Here is an 18,696-nt window from a genome sequence, read left to right as displayed (position 1 = left end):
ACATAACATAAAAGAGTTGGAATGGCTATATTAAATATTAGAGGAAACAGATTTTAACATCTCTTCAGTTTCAGTTAGTCTGAAAACCTCCCTTGGTGATTCTACTGTCACAGGGATTAAGGCCAAGGGATAGGGGTACAAAGCTAATACATGGCCAAAGGTAACTAACATACGCAAACCCTAGGATTCCTCTAAGAGAAAGGGAAGAATTAGGAGCATTTAGGATTCTGGTTCCTTATATTGGGGGTGATTGATGACAAAGACTGCTTTTACTACCAATAAAACCTGAATCACACTGACAAATATTCTCTCCTGAACCGAACTCTAATCAGGCTCCTCTGAGCTCTTTTTCAACTATGCCTTGACATTTGGGCTTCTGTGTTCATTTTTGCATTATTCAATTTTATTAAGAATCCTGCTACTCAAGCCCTAAAATAAAAGAAAATTTTACCCTTTATGATAGCATGGACAGACCTGGAGAACATTATGCTAAGTGAAACAAGCCAGTCAGAGAAAAACAAACACCATATGACTTCATTCATATTTGAAATCTAATGAATAAACTTGAATTAACAAGTAAAATAGAGACAGACTCATTAGAGAGCAGGCTGACAGCTCTGGGGTGGGGGGTGTTAGGGGGTGGAGGGGCGAAGCAAAAAGGGAAAAGAACTCATGGACAACAAACAGTGTGATGATTGGGGGAGTACAAGAGGGATAAATGGTAATGAAAAAATATAATAAAAAATAAATTTAAAAAAGATTAAAAAGGGAGAAATAAAGACAGTCACCTTTGAGTTAAATGGAAAAGGAAAGAAAAATATTTTACATAAATAGACTCAAAATTCACAAGAAATTTCCTTTGTCATAAGTCTAAAACATAAATGTTGAATTAATTACAGAGTAAATATAAAATTTAAATGATAGGTATGATAGTTTTAAAAATGGAAATGTAAGTTACGAATTTGATTGAAACTTAATAATTTTAGAAGATGCTAAACTGCTGAACTCTAATAAAAAGTATATTGTACCAATATGAAAAATAAAGAGAATCCTGCTAACTCAGTTTAACTCAGAGAATCCTCACCCTCAATAGCTGGTCACCTTCAATGTTTGATCAGGTTCCTCATCTGCCTCCATCCTCCAGATGATGTCCAATCTCTTACCTGCCTTTGGCAAAACTCCTGTTAGGCTGGTTAGGCTGAAAACTCCTTTACCCCTGATGTGTTCTCTTACTAATTTTCCATCCACTGACCCCTACCCTGCTCCTTAGCTATAAATTCCCATTTTTCCTGTTGTATTTGGAGTTAAGCCGAACCTCTCTTTCTACAAAATCCCAGTGTAGTAACCCCTCTTGAACCAAGTCAACCTTACCATCTTCAACAAGTGTTACCATTTTTTCCTTAACAACACGGATGTGGATTCTTCTCAATTGACTCACATATTTAATTTTTAGTATTTACACATAATAAAAGTTATCTTACCGCTGCTAACCTTTGAGCATGGTATTCTGCTGCTGAAAAATACCTTCCTGGAGTTACCAGCTTATCAGTTACATTTGATACATATACACAAATTTTAGTCATCTGTGTGGATGTTGTATTTACAGTTTGTTGGAGCTTTCTTCTCTGAAAGACTGTCTAAAATAAAAATATAAAAATTTTAGCTAAATATCTACTCTATACACATATAAGAGCACATTTTCCTAAATACTTAATATTATTTTTTTATTTTAATTGCCATATAATTCCTTAGAAGATTTTTATTTTAAAGAGGTATACAGCATAACATTTATTGATTCTGTAACTTCAAAAACCTATAGGGAAAAATAAAAATATTACCTGGGTATCCCTACAAAATACATTGTGTTTTTCAGGAATCTTTTTAGGTATAGTTTGTGTTCCAGCATTGTGATATTCTATTCCTGTTATTTTATGTCTGAATCCACCAAGAAATGGCTTGTGAAAGTCAGATTTTACAATCTCAACAGCTACCTGCTGGTACTGATTAGTGCCTAAGGAGATAAAACCAAGACTGAATGGAAGTTCAACTATAAACCAACTTTATGATACTTTACCTAAAAGACATCAAATAACTAACCAGTTTGTACTCTGACAATTATCACTTGAGAGGCATCATCTGACCTATTTATTCTTTTGACTGGATATACATCTGGAAGTGTAGAAAAGATTTCCACTTGTACAATATCCTGTGTCTTAACTCCATGTTGTAGTAGAGTCTCATTATTTTTAAGAATCTTTCCTAAAAATGAGATAAAATTATAAGACATGTTATGACAAAAAAAATGACTATATGTACTTATTTTAAGGGGATGAAAAAATCACAGATATTTATATAAACATGTTTGATTACTAAAATATTGATTGGCATCAAGTACCAAATATTAATGGTATCCATCTCTTGCTACGTTAGTAAAGTCCACAATGTGAAAAGTCAAGGTGGTACTCCTGAGCAAGAATTCAGCATTATAAGTAAAGCTAAAACTTGCAACTCATCAGAAATGCAGAAATACAATAACCATACAACTCTGTAAGCATTTAAAAATTTTAAAAACCTATTCTATACGATGAGCGAAACCATGTTCTAAATACTCTCCAAAAATGACAGTGTTATATGTAAGCATAGGGCATACCATATCAGGGAAAACTTGATTATTTTAATACTCACCTTTCTCTCTAGCAGAAAAGTATACAGTCAGAATTCCAAAGGAATTCCTTCCTTTCTCTATTTCTATAATCAGAAACTCATATAAATTAATTAATATCAAGGTATAAATCTCAGTTTTGTGCTTGAAAAAGTACACATCACTTTATGTTGTATTGCTTCAACTTCTGCCCCCTCCCCATTGGTTTATTCTATAAATTGACTCTAAGTTTATTAACCTATTTTAAGGCATATAAAAGTATGTATAATGTTACTGGCTACTGTTTTGTATCATGAAAACTTTATTGATAGAACCCATATCAATGTTCCAATGTATGGTCATCCTAATTACAATTAATAATTTGAGCACAGCAAAGGTTTTCTTATATTTGTTCTTAGAAATGTATCACATACCACTAGCCTTTTTAATGTTTGATGATTATCAATGTATATTTTAAATTTTTTTAGTTTTTCAATTACAGTTTACATTCAATATTATTTTGTATTAGTTTTGTATGTATGCATAGTGATTAAACAATCATATACTTATAAAGTGTTCCCCCTAATATTTCCAGTACCCACCTGGCACCATACATAGTTCAAGGAAACATAAAATTCTTTGAATTTCAATATCTTACCCTAAATTCTTAATTTAAACAATTAAAATGAATGTTTCATGGGTTTTGTGATACGTTGAAATAATGGTCCCAAAATATTCACGTCCTAAACCCCAGAACCTAGGAATGCTACCTTGTATGACAAAAGTGACTGTAGATTTTATTAAGGATTTTGAGATGGAGAGATTATCCTGGATTATCACAGTGCTCTTATAAGAGAAAGGAAGAGGGAGATTTGACTACAGAGGCAAAGATATGACAGAGCAGAAAGATTTGAAGATGCGAAGATTCTGGCTTTGAAGATTTGATGATGAAGGAATGGGTTATGAGCCAGTGAGTGCAAGGAGTGCAATTCTAGAAGCTGGAGAAGGCAAGGAAGCAGATCCTTTCCAGAACTCTCAGAACAGTCCTGCTAACACCTTGGTTTTGTCTGAGTGAAAATGAGTTAGGATTTCTGGCCTTCTGAACTGTAAGGGAAATAATGTATTGCTTTAAGCTACTCAAGTTGTGACTAATTGTTACAACAGCCATAGGAACCTAATACAGATTTGGAGAGCCCTCTTCATTCCTCTACCTGTTTCTGTAGTAGGCTGAGTCCCACCAAACATGAATTCTAGGTCCAGTACCAGAAGAAAGCACCTATCTTAGGGGGTGGGTGGTTGACATAAAATCCAGCTCTTTAATTATTACTGCTACTGACATAAGCCTATTACCCAGTGGTGATGCCAAGTACTTACACATAAAAATAAAGATCATGAAGTACAAAGAGAGTCTTAAGTACCAGTGGTCAACTACGCCAGTCTCAAAATGCTTTCCTCCACTTTTGAACTTTACCTTATAGTTAATACCACATAGTTTCAAATTTCCTTTTTGGAGTTATATCTAGACTTAAGTTCAGACTCTGCCATTTATTACCTATGTGAATTTGGACAAGTTCCCTGAGCTTGAGTTTTCCTCTCTCAAAAAAAAATCATAATACAGGGTTTTTGTGCAGATTGAATAATAATGTGATAATGTAAGCAGAACATTTTGTAAAAGGACTATCAGATAGTAAATGCTCAATACATTAGCCATCATCACCAACACAATCATGATCATTAGCATCACTATCACCACTTAAATTTTAGCTTTGTTTCCCAACCAAGCTTTGATAATCAGTTGTTCGAGTACACAAACGTTACACTAACCATTACATTATTAGAGCACATTCATTGTAATAGTTTCAGGAAAACAATTTTGAAAGTCAACTGATTTATTTTTCTGATTTGGCAAGGAGGAACTCGATAGGTATGGCTAACTACTTTATAGTGCTTAGAATTTTTCCACAAGGAAATGTTATTGTGGCCCCTTTATAAGTTAATGCCAGAACATTTTAAGCTAAAATATTATGATTTGTGCAGACATATCTATAGAAGTATTTATTTAGATATATTAGTCTGGTTAACTGCACCACAAAGACTACATCCTCTCCTAACACAAAGCTAATGTGAAGTGGGTTGTTCAATATTGACCACAAAATATAAACTTGAACATCAAGGGAATATGAATTGACCTTAATGTATAGAAGACAGACAGATAAACCATGTTCAGCCCTCTTCTTATTCTATACATGCTCACTCCTCCTCAATTTTTTTCAACATCATTTTTTCCCACTCCCTGCCACGCTAAACTTCTTACCACTTCCCAAAAGTCCTAGTTTTTTTCTCAACTCTTTGGGACTTAGCATAAGTATTATGACTTTTAAAAAATATTTATTGTTGTTCAAGTACAGTTGTCTTCATTTTCTCCTCACCACTCTTCCTCACCCCACCCATGCTCACCTCCAACTCTCAATCCTACCCCTCTTTGGCTTTGTCCATGTGTCCTTTATATATGTTCCTTGACATCCCTTCCCCTTTTTTTACCCCGTTATCCCCCTTGTCCCTCCCCTCTGGTTACTGTCAGTTTGTTCTTTATTTCAGTGTCTCTGGTTATATTTGCTTGCTTGTTTGTTTTGTTGATTAGGTTCAATTTATAGGTGAGATCATGTGGTATTTGTCTTTCACCACCTGGTTTATTTCACTTAGCATATTCTCATTATCATTTCTATTAAAAGCAGCTTTCTAGAATCTCCCAGTTTCTTTCTTCTCTGTATTTGCAGCTTTTTTTAAAGATTTTATTTACTTATTAGAGAGGGAAGGGAGGAAGAAAGAGAGAAAAACATCAATGTGTGGTTGCTGGGGGCCATGCCCTGCAACCCAGGCATGTACCCTCCCTGACTGGGAATCGAACCTGCGACGCTTTGGTTCACAGCCTGCACTCAATCCACTGAGCTACGCCAGCTAGGGCTGTATTTGCAGCTTTTTGTGCATATCTCCATTAAAACATTTACACACTATGTGGTAACTACTGCATGCATCTTTCTTACTAGTCCATAAACAACTGGAATACAGGGAATTTGTTTCATGCTTATATATTCAGTTCTTGGTAAAGTATTAAGAATAAAGTATGTCCTCAATAAAAATGTGTTGAATGAATACCTAACCACAATATAGTGTTCAAAGAGTAAATATCAAGATACTTAGTTGAACAAACCAAAGATCTTGATAGTTACATGTCAAAAAATTAAATTATTAACACTAAAGAAATCTTGATAAATTTTATTAACTTCCAAACTTACCTGCATGTCTTAGCTGCAGTACATCAGATGGCACATTTAGTAAGTATGAAAAGTGATCCCTGAGGTATTTTAAAGTGCTGTCAATATTAAAAGATATTATAATTTCCTGGCCCACAGGAAGAAGAACAATTTTTACTGTAGATTATAAAAAAAGAAAAGAAATAATTATAGTCAAAAACAAGGTTAGCAACTTACAGTTCACAAGCAGATAGAAAATCATGGAACAATTTTTAATCACATAGATGCAGTTGCATCTGTCATGTTCCCCCACTACACCTCCATAATAAGAGTTACTTTACATTTTCTATGATGAGAAGTGACATTTAATTGCAACCTTTTGCTTTGAAAATCAATCTAGAATCTCAAAAATTAGCATCAATGATGAACACCTGCTCCCTCAATGCCAGCTCAAAATTCACATCTCTCTTCCATTCCCTGGCATGAGTATGAACTTAGTGCCCATTCAGGATTACCTCCTTGCTCAGAATACCACAGGAAACAGAAAATAAAACTAAACTGCTTTGAAGAATTCCCAACATCTGCTATATGTTACTCAGATATAAATATAAAAAATCTAGAGGGTGTTCCAGTGCTTTGATTAGATATTGATATCATATGTGATTAAATCAGTGCATATTTATGAAATTAAGAAAAACTAATATATTTTCAAAGAAAATTTTCTTTGACCTTGCAACTACAAAAGGAATCTCATACTAAGTCCATTTTTCTTCCCAAAATTTATGTCTACAGTTGCCAAAATGCAAAACAGAAAATCACTGCTTTGTAAATATCTGAAATTACAAAAATATCTGTAATAACTGCACAAACCAACTTTTCACAAAAACAGACATTATGTGGCTCACTCCCCACTTTGTAAATAGAAAATCAATACACATTAAAAAAACTGTCATTATAAAATGATTATTTGTTTAACAATTGTAGGAAGGAAATACAGTATTTAAAAACTGTTATGGGGTAAACTTTTTTCTTTTACATATACAGATTTTAAATTTTAATGAAGAAGATGTAATAAGACAGAAGACAGAGTGCATACTGTAAGCCAACAAAAGCCTTGTGTATTTCTAGGTGTCTGAAATGACAGTTTTCATAGGCTAAATGAGACATCAGTAATCCCAGGATGAAATTCAACTAGGCATTGTTGATGCTAAGGGTCTTTGAGCTTGTTAAAACTTATTTTCACAGTTATCTGCTAGCAAAGAGAACATTTCCACAGATGTTAAATTCTCAGAAGGCTATTTTAATTTTCATATATTGAAATTCAATGATAAACTTATTTTAAAATTTTCTTAGTAGTAAATTCCTAAATTCTGGGAAAGGAGGTGTGTTAAGGAACTTGTGAGCCTCAGGACTAAGAAAACATTTTTTAAAAGTCACCATGTGTTTGTTATAAGCTACAATATCAGGGAATCACAAAAATATCAAAAAATGGATCCCAAGTTTACAATGAAATCATAAAATTGAAGAGTAACACCTTCAATCAGATGTAATTGGACTCAATTAATTTCCTCTTCTTCCTTTTCATTCTTAGCTTATGCTTATGTGGACATGCCACATAAGAGTACACTACACCACTGGATTCAAAAGCTAAATTTCACCAGCTCCCCTACACTGCTGTTGTTATTATTAAGTGGCAGCAGGTGTTTTCCACCCTGTGGGTGAAAACTCTCTCAAAACTTGTGGACTAAGGGGAGAAGCAGCAGTCAGTTAACCACACAAGTAGAAAGGTTCTCTGTGTAACCACTTTCTTGCTGCCCCGCTCTGCTTTGTTACCAACAATGTAGCAGTATCTTCTACATGCCACCAATATTGTATCTTTAACTATAATGAAAGAGAATGATTTTTCTAAAGCTCAATATAAGGTTAAAACTACACAGAAATTTGGGCATACTTAAAAGCAACATAATGTGAGCACTGGATATGAAACTCAGAAATCTGGGTCAGGTTCCCATCCTACCATTTGCTGTCTACATAAAATTAATTCCAAATTGGCATGCAAAAAAATTACAATTATATTCAAGAACTTGCCTACTATTTTTCAAGATTTGTAAACATTTAAAAAATATACTGTATTTGGGAAAATATATTTAAAGTTTAAAGATGTTCATTTATTTAGGGAAAGTAGATACTGTAGAATAGAGAAGCTTTGCACATAGTTAAGCCATTCCAGTGGTGTAGCTAGAGAAGTTCAGTGGATAGGAAAAGGGAAATAACATCAACTATAAAACAAATCTTTAAGCAAAAACAAGAAAAAGCAACCATTCTTCAAAATGAAGATAGGAAATGTCCTATCTTCCTTAGGTAATACCTGTTGCTGAAGAATCCATCATTGGTGTTTTTAGAGTTTCCTTCACAGCCTTCATTTTTTCTAGAAATGCCACATAATCATTTGAATGCTCCTTGGCTGACTGTGTTGCATTATCATAGACTGTTAAATAGGGCTCTTTATAATGTCTTAGAGACTGTGAAATCTGTTGGGGAGACATAACCTCTTCCATGAGCTGTTCTTCATCGTTTGATGGCAGGCTTGCAGAACTCTGGTCACTCTGCTCCTTAACACGGCCACCACCAGATGGTTCTGGTTCTAATTCATTGTCTTCTGACTCTGGAAGGTCTTCTGACGTAACTGGAATATTGATAGCCTCATAAGCATTGTCACTTTCTTCTGCTGCATTAAGAACATCCTGAGCATCAAATTCTTCTTCCTGTTTAGACATCTTCCTGAATTGAGAAAAATTAATATTTACTATACATAAAAATTTCTCTACCAAATATCAAATTCATTGCTGGTATACAGTAATGTTCATAATATATTAAAATGTTGCTCATTAATTTAAAAAAATGATTATCTTGGTAATAACATCAGGTAAAACATCAGTGAATTTTTAATAAAAACACCACAGAAAGTAAACATGTATTATCAAAAAGAAACTCCAAGCACAAGTAATTTGAAAGAAATCTTTAAAGAATATATTGAAAAATATTTTGAAATATATTGTCATCTCTTCCTTATCCAATAATCAATATTTGTGAAAGGACTTTTTGAATAACTTTTTTCCTAAATACAAAACTAACATAGGATTTATGCTCTGGCATTACAATTGGTTAGATATTCTAAGAAACCCAACTCACAAGGCAACTATAACCTGGATAGTACACTCTTGGTGGCAGCTTTGATCTCAAAAGTTGTAGCAGAGATCTCCAGTGACCTCTACTCATTCCCAAAACAAACATATCAACAAACAAGTACGCACTGATCCTGGAGCAGGATAGGGCCTGAGCTGCTTACTGCAACCAGAAGCTTTGGCCTGGAAAACAGTTTGACAGCATCTAGGAGCTTGGGTCAGGGTGGAGGAGGGCAGCCCAGAGCCAAGCAACATAGACAAGAGCTGGTTCAGAGTAGTAAAGGGCCAGTCAGCAGTGAGCCTAACTACAGAGGCTGGCAGTCAGGAAGGAGGGATAGAGGAGGTGACCTTGAGGCTAATTTCTGCGGCAACCAGCAGAGGGAAGGTTAAAATTTGGAACAGTAGTGAGATGGGAAGTCTGAGACTGGGGTTTCCGTTTGAAGCACAAATCCTTATGGAGAAAAAAATTAACCTGAGTCAGTTAAGTTGTCTGGCTACTAGTTGACAAATTTTAAAAAATGTATAGTTTTATCTGGAATAAAACTATATATTTGTTGAATCCAATGAATATAGTATTAGAGTTGAAGAGGGAATTAGTAAACTGCAAGATAAATAGATTTTACACAAAGAGCTGCAAAGAAATAAGGATATAAAAAATATGAGAGTTTAGGAAGCATGGAAAAAAGAAAAAGAAAGTCTAGTATATTTTTCTGCTAAGCATATACTTTGTTGTGAGCTAAGAATGGGCTTGTGTTGCTAACATAAAAAACAACAAAGAACATACAAAGAGACTGTACGTGGCCTGTGAAGCCCTTTGCAGAAAGTTTGCCAGGCCCTGATCTAGCATATGTCAACTTGAAGTCCCAGAAAAAACAGAAAGATGGAAAAAAAGGAAATATCTTAAAAATTGTTGACTGAGAATTTTTCAAAATGATGAAATATAGATCCATATATAATGGACCCAAGAAGCACAACATAAATATATACCTAACAGGATAAAGAAAAATAATTCATAGCCACATATTGTAATTAAATTACAGAGTAACAAGGAAGGTCCAGAAAGAAAACAGTAGATGATATATATCATCTACTGTTTTGAATCATATTAATTTGCTGACATTAATAAAAAGGAAAGAAAAGTAAAATCACTGCAGATTGCTCATCAGAAAATTAGAAGCCAAGGCAACAATGTACTAATTAAAATAAGATAGCAACCAACCCAGAATTGTGTACCCAGCAAAATTATCTCTCTAGAAAGAAAACAGATTTATTTACAAGTAAGTTACCACCAAGATACCTGCTCTAAAAAAAAATTTATCTAAAGGAAACACTTGAAAAAGGAGGAAAATGGACCCAATGGAAGCATGAAGTTCAAAGAAGAAAAGATGAGCAAATAATGAGCAAATAAATAATAAACATGGGTAAACCCAAACAAATATTGTCAACACAAAATAACAGCAAAACCTTGAAATATTGGACAACAAAATACAGTATTAGGAAGGGAAAGATGAGAATAAACTGTTCCTGAATCCTTATACTATTTAAAAATTGAGGGATCTGATATTATTAATCCTAGATGTTGTTAAATTAAATATACATGGTTAAGTTTCCAGTACAGAAATAAAATAACTAAAGTTTTAAAATTTCAAAACAAAGAGGAAAAAACATAAACTGAGATCAAACTGAACAGAAACCAAACTTTTTAAAAAGATTTTATTTATTTATTTTTAGAGAGGGAAGGAAGGAAAAAAGAGAGAGAGAGAGAAACATCAATGTGTGGTTGCTGGGGGCCGTGGCCTGCAACCCAGGCATGTGCCCTGACTGGGAATCGAACCTGCGACACTTTGGTTCACAGCCTGTGCTCAGTCCACTGAGCTACACCAGCCAGGGCAGAAACTGAATTTTTTTAAAATTCAACAAACCTCTTTAGGCTCTCACCCACTACAAAAAAAAAAAAAAATCTTCCTTTTGGTCATTTTCTCCCATAACAGAGCTTACTGGCTTGATTAGAAAAAGAGTATCTAAACAAACCCTAACTCTTAGCAGCATACTCATCCACCTGTTTTGAAGAGTCGGGGGTAAAGCTCCTGTTTCTATCTGGTGGGTCATCCCCTAAAACAGCCAAGATGGCATCTTCTAAATCAGAAACAACAACAAAACCAAGAACTGCTCTCCAAAAACCACAACTAAAATAAGAAGACAAACCACAAACTGGGAGATATCTTTTTCTGCAAAACTCTTATCTGATAAAGGACTTGTATTCAAAATATATAGAGAACTCTGAAAACTCAATAAGAAAATAATAACAGTACAAAACAAAAGAGTAAACAATTAAATAGACATATCACCAAAGAATACATATGGAAGGCAAATAAGCAGGGCCAGGACTAGAGACTGAAGCCAAATGTGGTGCCTGCACTACGTTACACTTGCACTTGAGCCTGAGAATAAATGTGTTCTAAAATTTTGGACTTAGTTGCCTCAATCACCTCATTCTACCTCTGGCCCTGAGAACAAGTACATGAAAAGATGATCAATGTCATTAGTCACTGGAGAGATGCACCTTCAAATCACAATGAAAATTCACTGCACACCTTACAGTAGTTAATATGTGTTTGTTTAGGGTTTTTTTGCCCAACAATATCAAGGGTTAGTGAGCATGAAGACACATGGCTTTTATAACTTGATGGTAAAAACATGCATTGGAACAACATTTGGGATAATTTGTCAGTTTTCTTATAAAATTAAACACATACTTATCATATAACTCAGCAATCTATGTCCTGTACCCAAGTGGAATAAAAAGGTACATTATAAAAAACTTTATAAATACTTTATTCTTTTTTTCTTTTTTTAATTTTTTTAATGTATTTGTAGAGAGGAAAGGGAGGGAGAGAGAAAGAGAGAGAGAGAGAGAAACATCAATGTGCAGTTGCTGGGGGTCATGGCCTGCAACCCAGGCATGTGCCCTGACTGGGAATCGAACCTGCGACACTTTGGTTCACAGCCCGTGCTCAATCCACCAAGCTACGCCAGCCAGGGCAAGACTTTATTCTTAATCACCAAAGACTGGAAACAACGCAAATGTTCCTTAGCTGATGGACACATATACCATGATATATTCATAAATGGAATACAACTTATCAATAAGAAGGTATAAACTACTGATACATACAACAATATGGATAAATCTCAAATTATGCTAAGCAAGAAGCCAATCTGAAAGGCTACATACTGTATGATTTCCTTAAGAGAAAAAGCAAAGCTGTTGGTTAACGACCTCAAGAGTTTCCCAGGTGAAATCCAAAACTTCAAGAGACAGAAAAAAAAGGCGAACCTCACCAGTTGGTATGGTAGGTGGCGCGGGTTTTTTTACTGATTTTTTTTTTGAGAGAGGAACTTTGATTTGTTTTTCACTTTTTCATGCATTCACTGGTTGCTTCTTCCCTGTAGGCCTTGACCAGGGATGGAATCCACAACCTTGGTGTATCAGAATGATGCTGTAACCAACTGAGCTACTGGGCCAGGGCAGTAGGTGGCAGTTTTAATAAGCAAGAGAACTTACATAGGAGGTTTGTCTTGGGCAGCTGCAAAGAGGGGTAGATCTCTGCAATCACCTATCAAAATTTAAGTTTGTAGAGAGGCCTTAATCCACCTGAGTCATGTTCACAGACCAGATGGTCTCAAGAACACACTTATCGCTTAAGAAGGGGTGTCAAACTCATTTTCACCGGGGGCCACATCAGCTTCGAGGATGCCTTCAAAGGGCCGAATGTAATTTCAACTCTTTCACAGTTAAGGAGTAGTTACATTTACACAGTCCTAAAATTATTTCGGCCCTTTGAAGGCTGATGTGGCCGCTGGTGAAAATGAGTTTGACACCCCTGCTCTAAAGTCTTCCTCCTAGAAGCAGCTCCTAGAACAGTAATGGACCAGTGGGCAGAACCTTCACGGATAGTGGAGGGGGTAAGAAACCCCCACTGCCTTGTCCAGTTCAAGGGTCAACCCACAGTCATGTCCTCTTGATGACCTCCTACAAAAGAACAGACCAGTAGGTACAATTTTACAGGTACAACTACATATTTGTACATGCAGAGAGTACCTCTAGAAGAGGAACTGGAGGACCAGGCAGCTTCTGGCGGGAGAGGGGAATGGGTGAAACGCAGATTTTCACTGTTTATTCTTTTTACTGTTTAAACGTTTTGTCATTTGTGTGTATTATCTATTCAGAAGTAAATATTTTTAATCTTAAAAATTGTTTAAAAGAAAAACGCAATCTCTATTACAGTTATATACAAAAAGAAGTCCCCCTTTCACCTACAAGGTATGATAGATCTAGAATGTAGTGTAAGTAGTAAGGCAGCAATCTAGTTTTGATTTCTACCAAATAGACTTGAGTTTTAAAGTCTTTTTAAAAAGGCACAGCAAAAGCATGGGTGGAATGGAGTGAGAGTGCCAGTGAGAACGGTCTGCAAGCCCTCTATTTACTAAAGACTGAAAATGGTCACCGTGGATAACTAAATGTTACATCTGGCGTCTACACTATTACCGTGAAAAAGCATTTGGGGTGGGAGGTGTGATAACCTCCTAGCTAGATGCTGCTCCTTCTGAATCCTAAACCACAGACGCGGACCCAGAAAAGGAACCCAAGAAAGAAAGGTTGCTTTGCACAGTTTTTAAAGTAAGGGTGGAACATTCTGACCGGTCCAACAGACCCCAGAGCCGGGTCGGCACAAGCGCCCGGCACACAGACCACAGAATCCAGCGCGGGTTGAGTACCCGACTGAAGGGCGGTCCAAGGGTTGGGTCTTGAGAGGTCAACGAGAATCTGTGCTCCTACCTAAGATACTTGGCTACTCGGGTCCAGGTGGTTCCTCCAAGTATCCTTACAGGCGCAACTGAAGCCCGATTCTGTTGCTCGCAGTAACCTAGCAACAACCCTCGCACCACCTCCTCTCGCCTCGCCCAGCTCCCGAAAGATGAAGATCTCGCGCTTGAAAAGATGGCAACCGAGGGGCGGAGTGGAGCCAGGGGGTAATGGGTGGGACGAGAGTGGGAGGGGCACCAGAGGCGGGGCAAGGGCGGGGCAGTGGTTACTTGCAGGTTAGATATGAAAGTGAATCAGACTCAACCATTCTTCCAGATCCCTTTTACACTCGTGGAAGTGCACCGTTCTTCAAACCAAACACTGGAAGCAATGTACGCTTATAAACATAAGAAATCAGAATTATAGAAAATATAAATATGAGATGAGAATGAAGACCTTGACAAAGGAGAACACAGTTGTACAACAGTAGGTGCCTACTTGCTTTTGTTAAATTTAGAACTTGGCTCTTAGCTTCCTGGCAACCAGAGGAAAGGGAGACAGGAGCTATTACATAATACCCCTTTTAGGTCAGAAGCAGCAAAGCTTTTGTGAATCACTAAATGTAAAGGGGGTTTTTTTATGTGTGTCTATCATCGTAAATTCTTTAAATTGAGAAAGTTTTAAAGAATTAGAGGAAAGGATCATTTACATTCCTATTACAAATGTAATAACAATGTGGCTGCCTTATAATAATAGCTAACATTTATTAAATATTTGTTACTTTATATTTATAATTTAATCCTTGCAATAACTTAAGGAAGAGCAGTGACTAGCTCCACTTTACTAGTGAAGAAACTAAGGTTTAGAGAGGTTTAATGAGGGAGTCAGGATTAAATCCAGCAAGTATGAGTCCAGAGCCTTTACTTTAAACCAATAATCTATGCTACCATGTTTAACATGCTTTGCTATTTTAAAAGGATATAACAGAATAAAATTAAATTTTTTGTTATATATGGTACACTTCATTCCTCCTTCATAATGTTCAATGTTTTCATTCCTTTATATCATTCTACTAAAATTGCTTTCGCACCTCCCAGTAACTTCCTAATGTCCGATGTCATTTTTTAGTCCTCACCCTATTTTAAAATATTTATTACTAGTGCAATATAAAATATGTATTATAGCTCAGATAAAGCTGATTTTAATAATGGTTTTCAATAAAAGCAAATGCATTTAAACCACTAACTGCATGAATCCACATATTCATGAAGAGCAGAGAAAAGGGAAGAAGGAACATTCATAAACCACTAGAGTTAGTCTTTTATGGGTAAACCAGGGTAATTGGAGGTGTGCAGACAAGGGCCTCCAAATACTCCTCCACTTCCACCTCCAAAGTCATAGTATATCTTAATTTTACTAGTAATGAGAATTCCACTAGTTTTAAACACTCACCTTTCTTGGCTCTCCTCTTTGAAATGTACTATCCATTGCCCTTCATGTAAGAAAAAACTAGGTTTAATCATAGACGTAGGATATGGAGGGAAGAAAACGTGGTGGTAGAGAAGATCAAGTACTTCCCAGTGTTAAATGTGCCTGGATACTCACTCTGTGTTCATGTTTTATTAATATTTTACTGTAGAGATGATCTTACACAATCATCTGAGTCTAACATAACTGGCAGGCTTCCCAGGCCCTCCATTCTATTCAGGATGGAAAGGTTATTAGCACATCAAAACCACACACACACAATAATGATTTGGTTGTGTAAAATAAATGTAAATGCAAATTGAAAATAACAATGGGAAAGACTCAATTCTAAAAGTAGAAAAATAATTTTACATCATTTTCCATTTACTTTCCACAATAAACCTATATTTGGGGGGAATTTATTGTCCCTAATGAATTATCTTTATTTCTCATGAAACACCTACCTTTATTTATCTCAGCATTTATTATACAATGAACATTTTAAAATGTGCTTTATTTTTACAAAGATGCCACCTAGTGGCTTTATGAAATCAAGCATTTCAAAGTATTTACCATTGGTACTTAAGGCTAAAATGTATTTCAATACAAGTGAATGAACTAGAAAAATAGAAGAATACTGATGTCTTAAAGTCATGCTTTCGAAATCACCTATATGGACTAAATTTGCATCCTAACACCTCTGTGAGCTAGTTAAGAGACTAGAAATACCCATAGTATTTCCATAGTCCCTATTCTACACCTTTAAGGGGCAGACATGTTGGAAATTCAGAATTTTTCCTGTTTTTGAAAGGTAATATGGGCATGTACTGTATATTCTGTGACACCTTCCATGGATCTGGAGATATAGAATCAGAGAGACAAAATCAAACACATTAATGGTTCTGTAGAAAAATATGTTCTTATTCACATTAAAGTGAGATAAAGTCCACAAATAGCCTTATGTTAATACCAGTCAGATTTTGCTTCCAATGAGTTATGAAAATTTTTGGAGTTTGGAACTTAGGGAATTTTGGAAATATATTTTACCTTGAGAAAAAATAGTCAGCCCTCCCGTTATAGGAAAAGAAAAAAAAGGAAATAAATACCTAGAAGTTTCACCTGAAAGAATAAAAAAACACCCATATTTGTGATGATGAGAATTCCCTCCAAAAGAATCTCTGAAATACTTTTCATTTACAGAGTTATATACAGAAAGAAGCTAATCCACCATAAATTATATTTGGGCACACTGCAAAAAATTAGCTGCTGATATAAACATAAAAAATCTCTGAAATTTAATTAGCAATGCATGGCAAGATAAATTTTTTAGTTCTACAGTACATTCAAAACATTGTAAGATCCCTGGCTGGGTGGCTAAGTTGGTTGCAGTGTAAGCCACTACACTAAAAGGTTGTGTGTTCAATCCCTGGTATGGGAGGCAACCGACTGATATTTCTCTCTTCCCTACACCCTTCTGCTCTCTCTGGAATCAATGACCATGTCCTTGGGTGAGGATTTTTAAAGATTTTTCTTCTCAACTTCAGTTTAATATTTTTGTTTCTGGGTGTGATGCACCATGTTCCCTGTCCTCTGCTTGTGTTTATGGAGGCATGTCTTGAAATGGCGCCATCCTTAGCTCGGATCCCTTGCGTGCCTCTTGAACACTATCAGCCCTCATTAGACATGTAATATAAGAAACAAACTTTGGATGTGTGAAAACTTTTGGGTTTAGGACTACTTTTCTCACTACTTTCTTCCACTAACTAAAGTTTTGGCTTATTACCTCTACATAACGATTTTTGAATCAACTTCTCCAGTTCCTATCAATAATTCAAATCTCATGTCACATTCCCATTTTGATTCTTGTGAATTCTATTTAAAATAAACCTATTTATACTCCTCTATATGAGATTCCTATCATCTCATTTACTTTCCTTAGAGTATTACTATTATTGTAGCATAGGCTGCAATCCCATTGAGTATCAAGTTTTAAAGGAAATTCTGCACACAGATGCAAAATACTCATGGTATGTTTAGTGAATGGTACTTTACCCTAGACCCCAGAATACCCTTGCAGAGGGAGTATCTTTGTTTTCTTCTTATAACTATAGAGACTGGGAAGAAAAAGTTCATTGTTAGCCTACATGTAAAAACTTTTTTATACACATTGTCTCTCTTCAAAAAAGAAAACACGAGGCCTGATATAGATGACTGGAGAAATGGCATCGGAGCACAAAAGTCCACTCTACAGTTGGGTAACATGTTAAGTAATGCCTTATAAGACCTGAATCCTTGGCATCTGAGAGTAGTCAAACCGAACTCTAGATTTTGTGGGAGAGTTCCTGGATAAATAGAAATATCGTCTTGGCTGTCAAAAGGAATTATAGCTGGGAAGGCCTGATTGAAAAGCCTGCTGATGCATCAGATGGAGAGACTTTTTTTTAAGATTATATTTTTTAGAGAGGGAGGGAGGGAGAGAAACATCGATCAGTTGCCTCTCACACACCCCCAACAAGGGATTTTACCCAAAACCTAGGAATGTGCCCTGACTAGGAATTGAACTGGAGACCTTTCAGTTCACAGGCCAGTGTTCAAACCATTGAGCTGCACCAGCCAGGGCAAGAGACAACTTTTTTTCATTGAACTTACTGGAGTGACATTGGTTAATAAAATTATATAGGTTTTAAGTGTACAATTCTGTAATACATCATCTGTATACCGTTTTCTGTGTTCAACATCCCAAGTCTTTCTGAACTATCTACCCCTCCTATACCCTCTTCTACTTCCCTCCACCCTCCTTCCCCTCTTGTAATTACATTTTTGTGTGTCTGAGTTTGTTTAATCCCTTGAACTTTTTCACCCAGCTCCCCACTGGACAGCTGTTAAGTCTGTTTTCTGTACCTATGAGTTTGTTTCTATTTTGTTTTGTTCATTAAACCACATATCAGTGAAATCATAAAAGCAATTCAGCAAGTCTTCCCATTGTAATAGAAGTCCAAAAGTCATCTACTTAAAATCTTGATCTCCACTTGACAGACTGCTTTCTCTCCTATTTATTTAGGGTCCTAATACTCATTGTTGTGCCTGCAAATAAGCCTGCTTTGCATTATAAAAACGAACAAAACAAACTCCCTTAGTTTTACCTAACTACATTTTAGAATTAGAAAAGGAAATACAACAATCCAAAATAAGCTCCTTCTAATTGCCCACTTCTGACAGAAAGGTAGAGAAGCAGAATGAAGAGTGAAGCCTGGTAGCCATGGCATATGATGGTTGCCACTGTTATCATATTCTTCCTATTCAGATGACAAACTACTCCAGCTTCTCCAGGTGTAGCAAACA

The 18,696-nt window shown here is 35.8% G+C and overlaps 1 protein-coding gene across 1 annotated transcript in view; it reads right to left on the bottom strand.

Annotated features, from left to right (window-relative positions):
- IQUB (IQ motif and ubiquitin domain containing) overlaps positions 1 to 14,039 on the bottom strand; it is an 83,050-nt gene extending 69,011 nt beyond the window's left edge. The window contains exons 1-6 of the mRNA XM_045847846.1: positions 13,921 to 14,039; positions 8,264 to 8,676; positions 5,938 to 6,072; positions 2,098 to 2,259; positions 1,839 to 2,011; positions 1,482 to 1,637 (exon numbers count right to left, since the gene is read on the bottom strand). Of these exons, the coding sequence (XP_045703802.1) occupies positions 1,482 to 1,637; positions 1,839 to 2,011; positions 2,098 to 2,259; positions 5,938 to 6,072; positions 8,264 to 8,672 (1,035 nt within the window). The 5' untranslated portion in view covers positions 8,673 to 8,676; positions 13,921 to 14,039. The remainder of the gene's footprint in view (positions 1 to 1,481; positions 1,638 to 1,838; positions 2,012 to 2,097; positions 2,260 to 5,937; positions 6,073 to 8,263; positions 8,677 to 13,920) is intronic.
- Positions 14,040 to 18,696: the final 4,657 nt, after the last annotated feature.

This window comes from Phyllostomus hastatus, unplaced genomic scaffold (genome assembly GCF_019186645.2).
Source record: "Phyllostomus hastatus isolate PE091 unplaced genomic scaffold, TTU_PhHast_1.1 phas_contig_118, whole genome shotgun sequence".
NCBI classification, from domain to species: domain Eukaryota; kingdom Metazoa; phylum Chordata; class Mammalia; order Chiroptera; family Phyllostomidae; genus Phyllostomus; species Phyllostomus hastatus.
The sequence above is the reverse complement of the archived record's forward strand: the minus strand, read 5'-3'. Positions and strand labels throughout refer to the sequence as shown.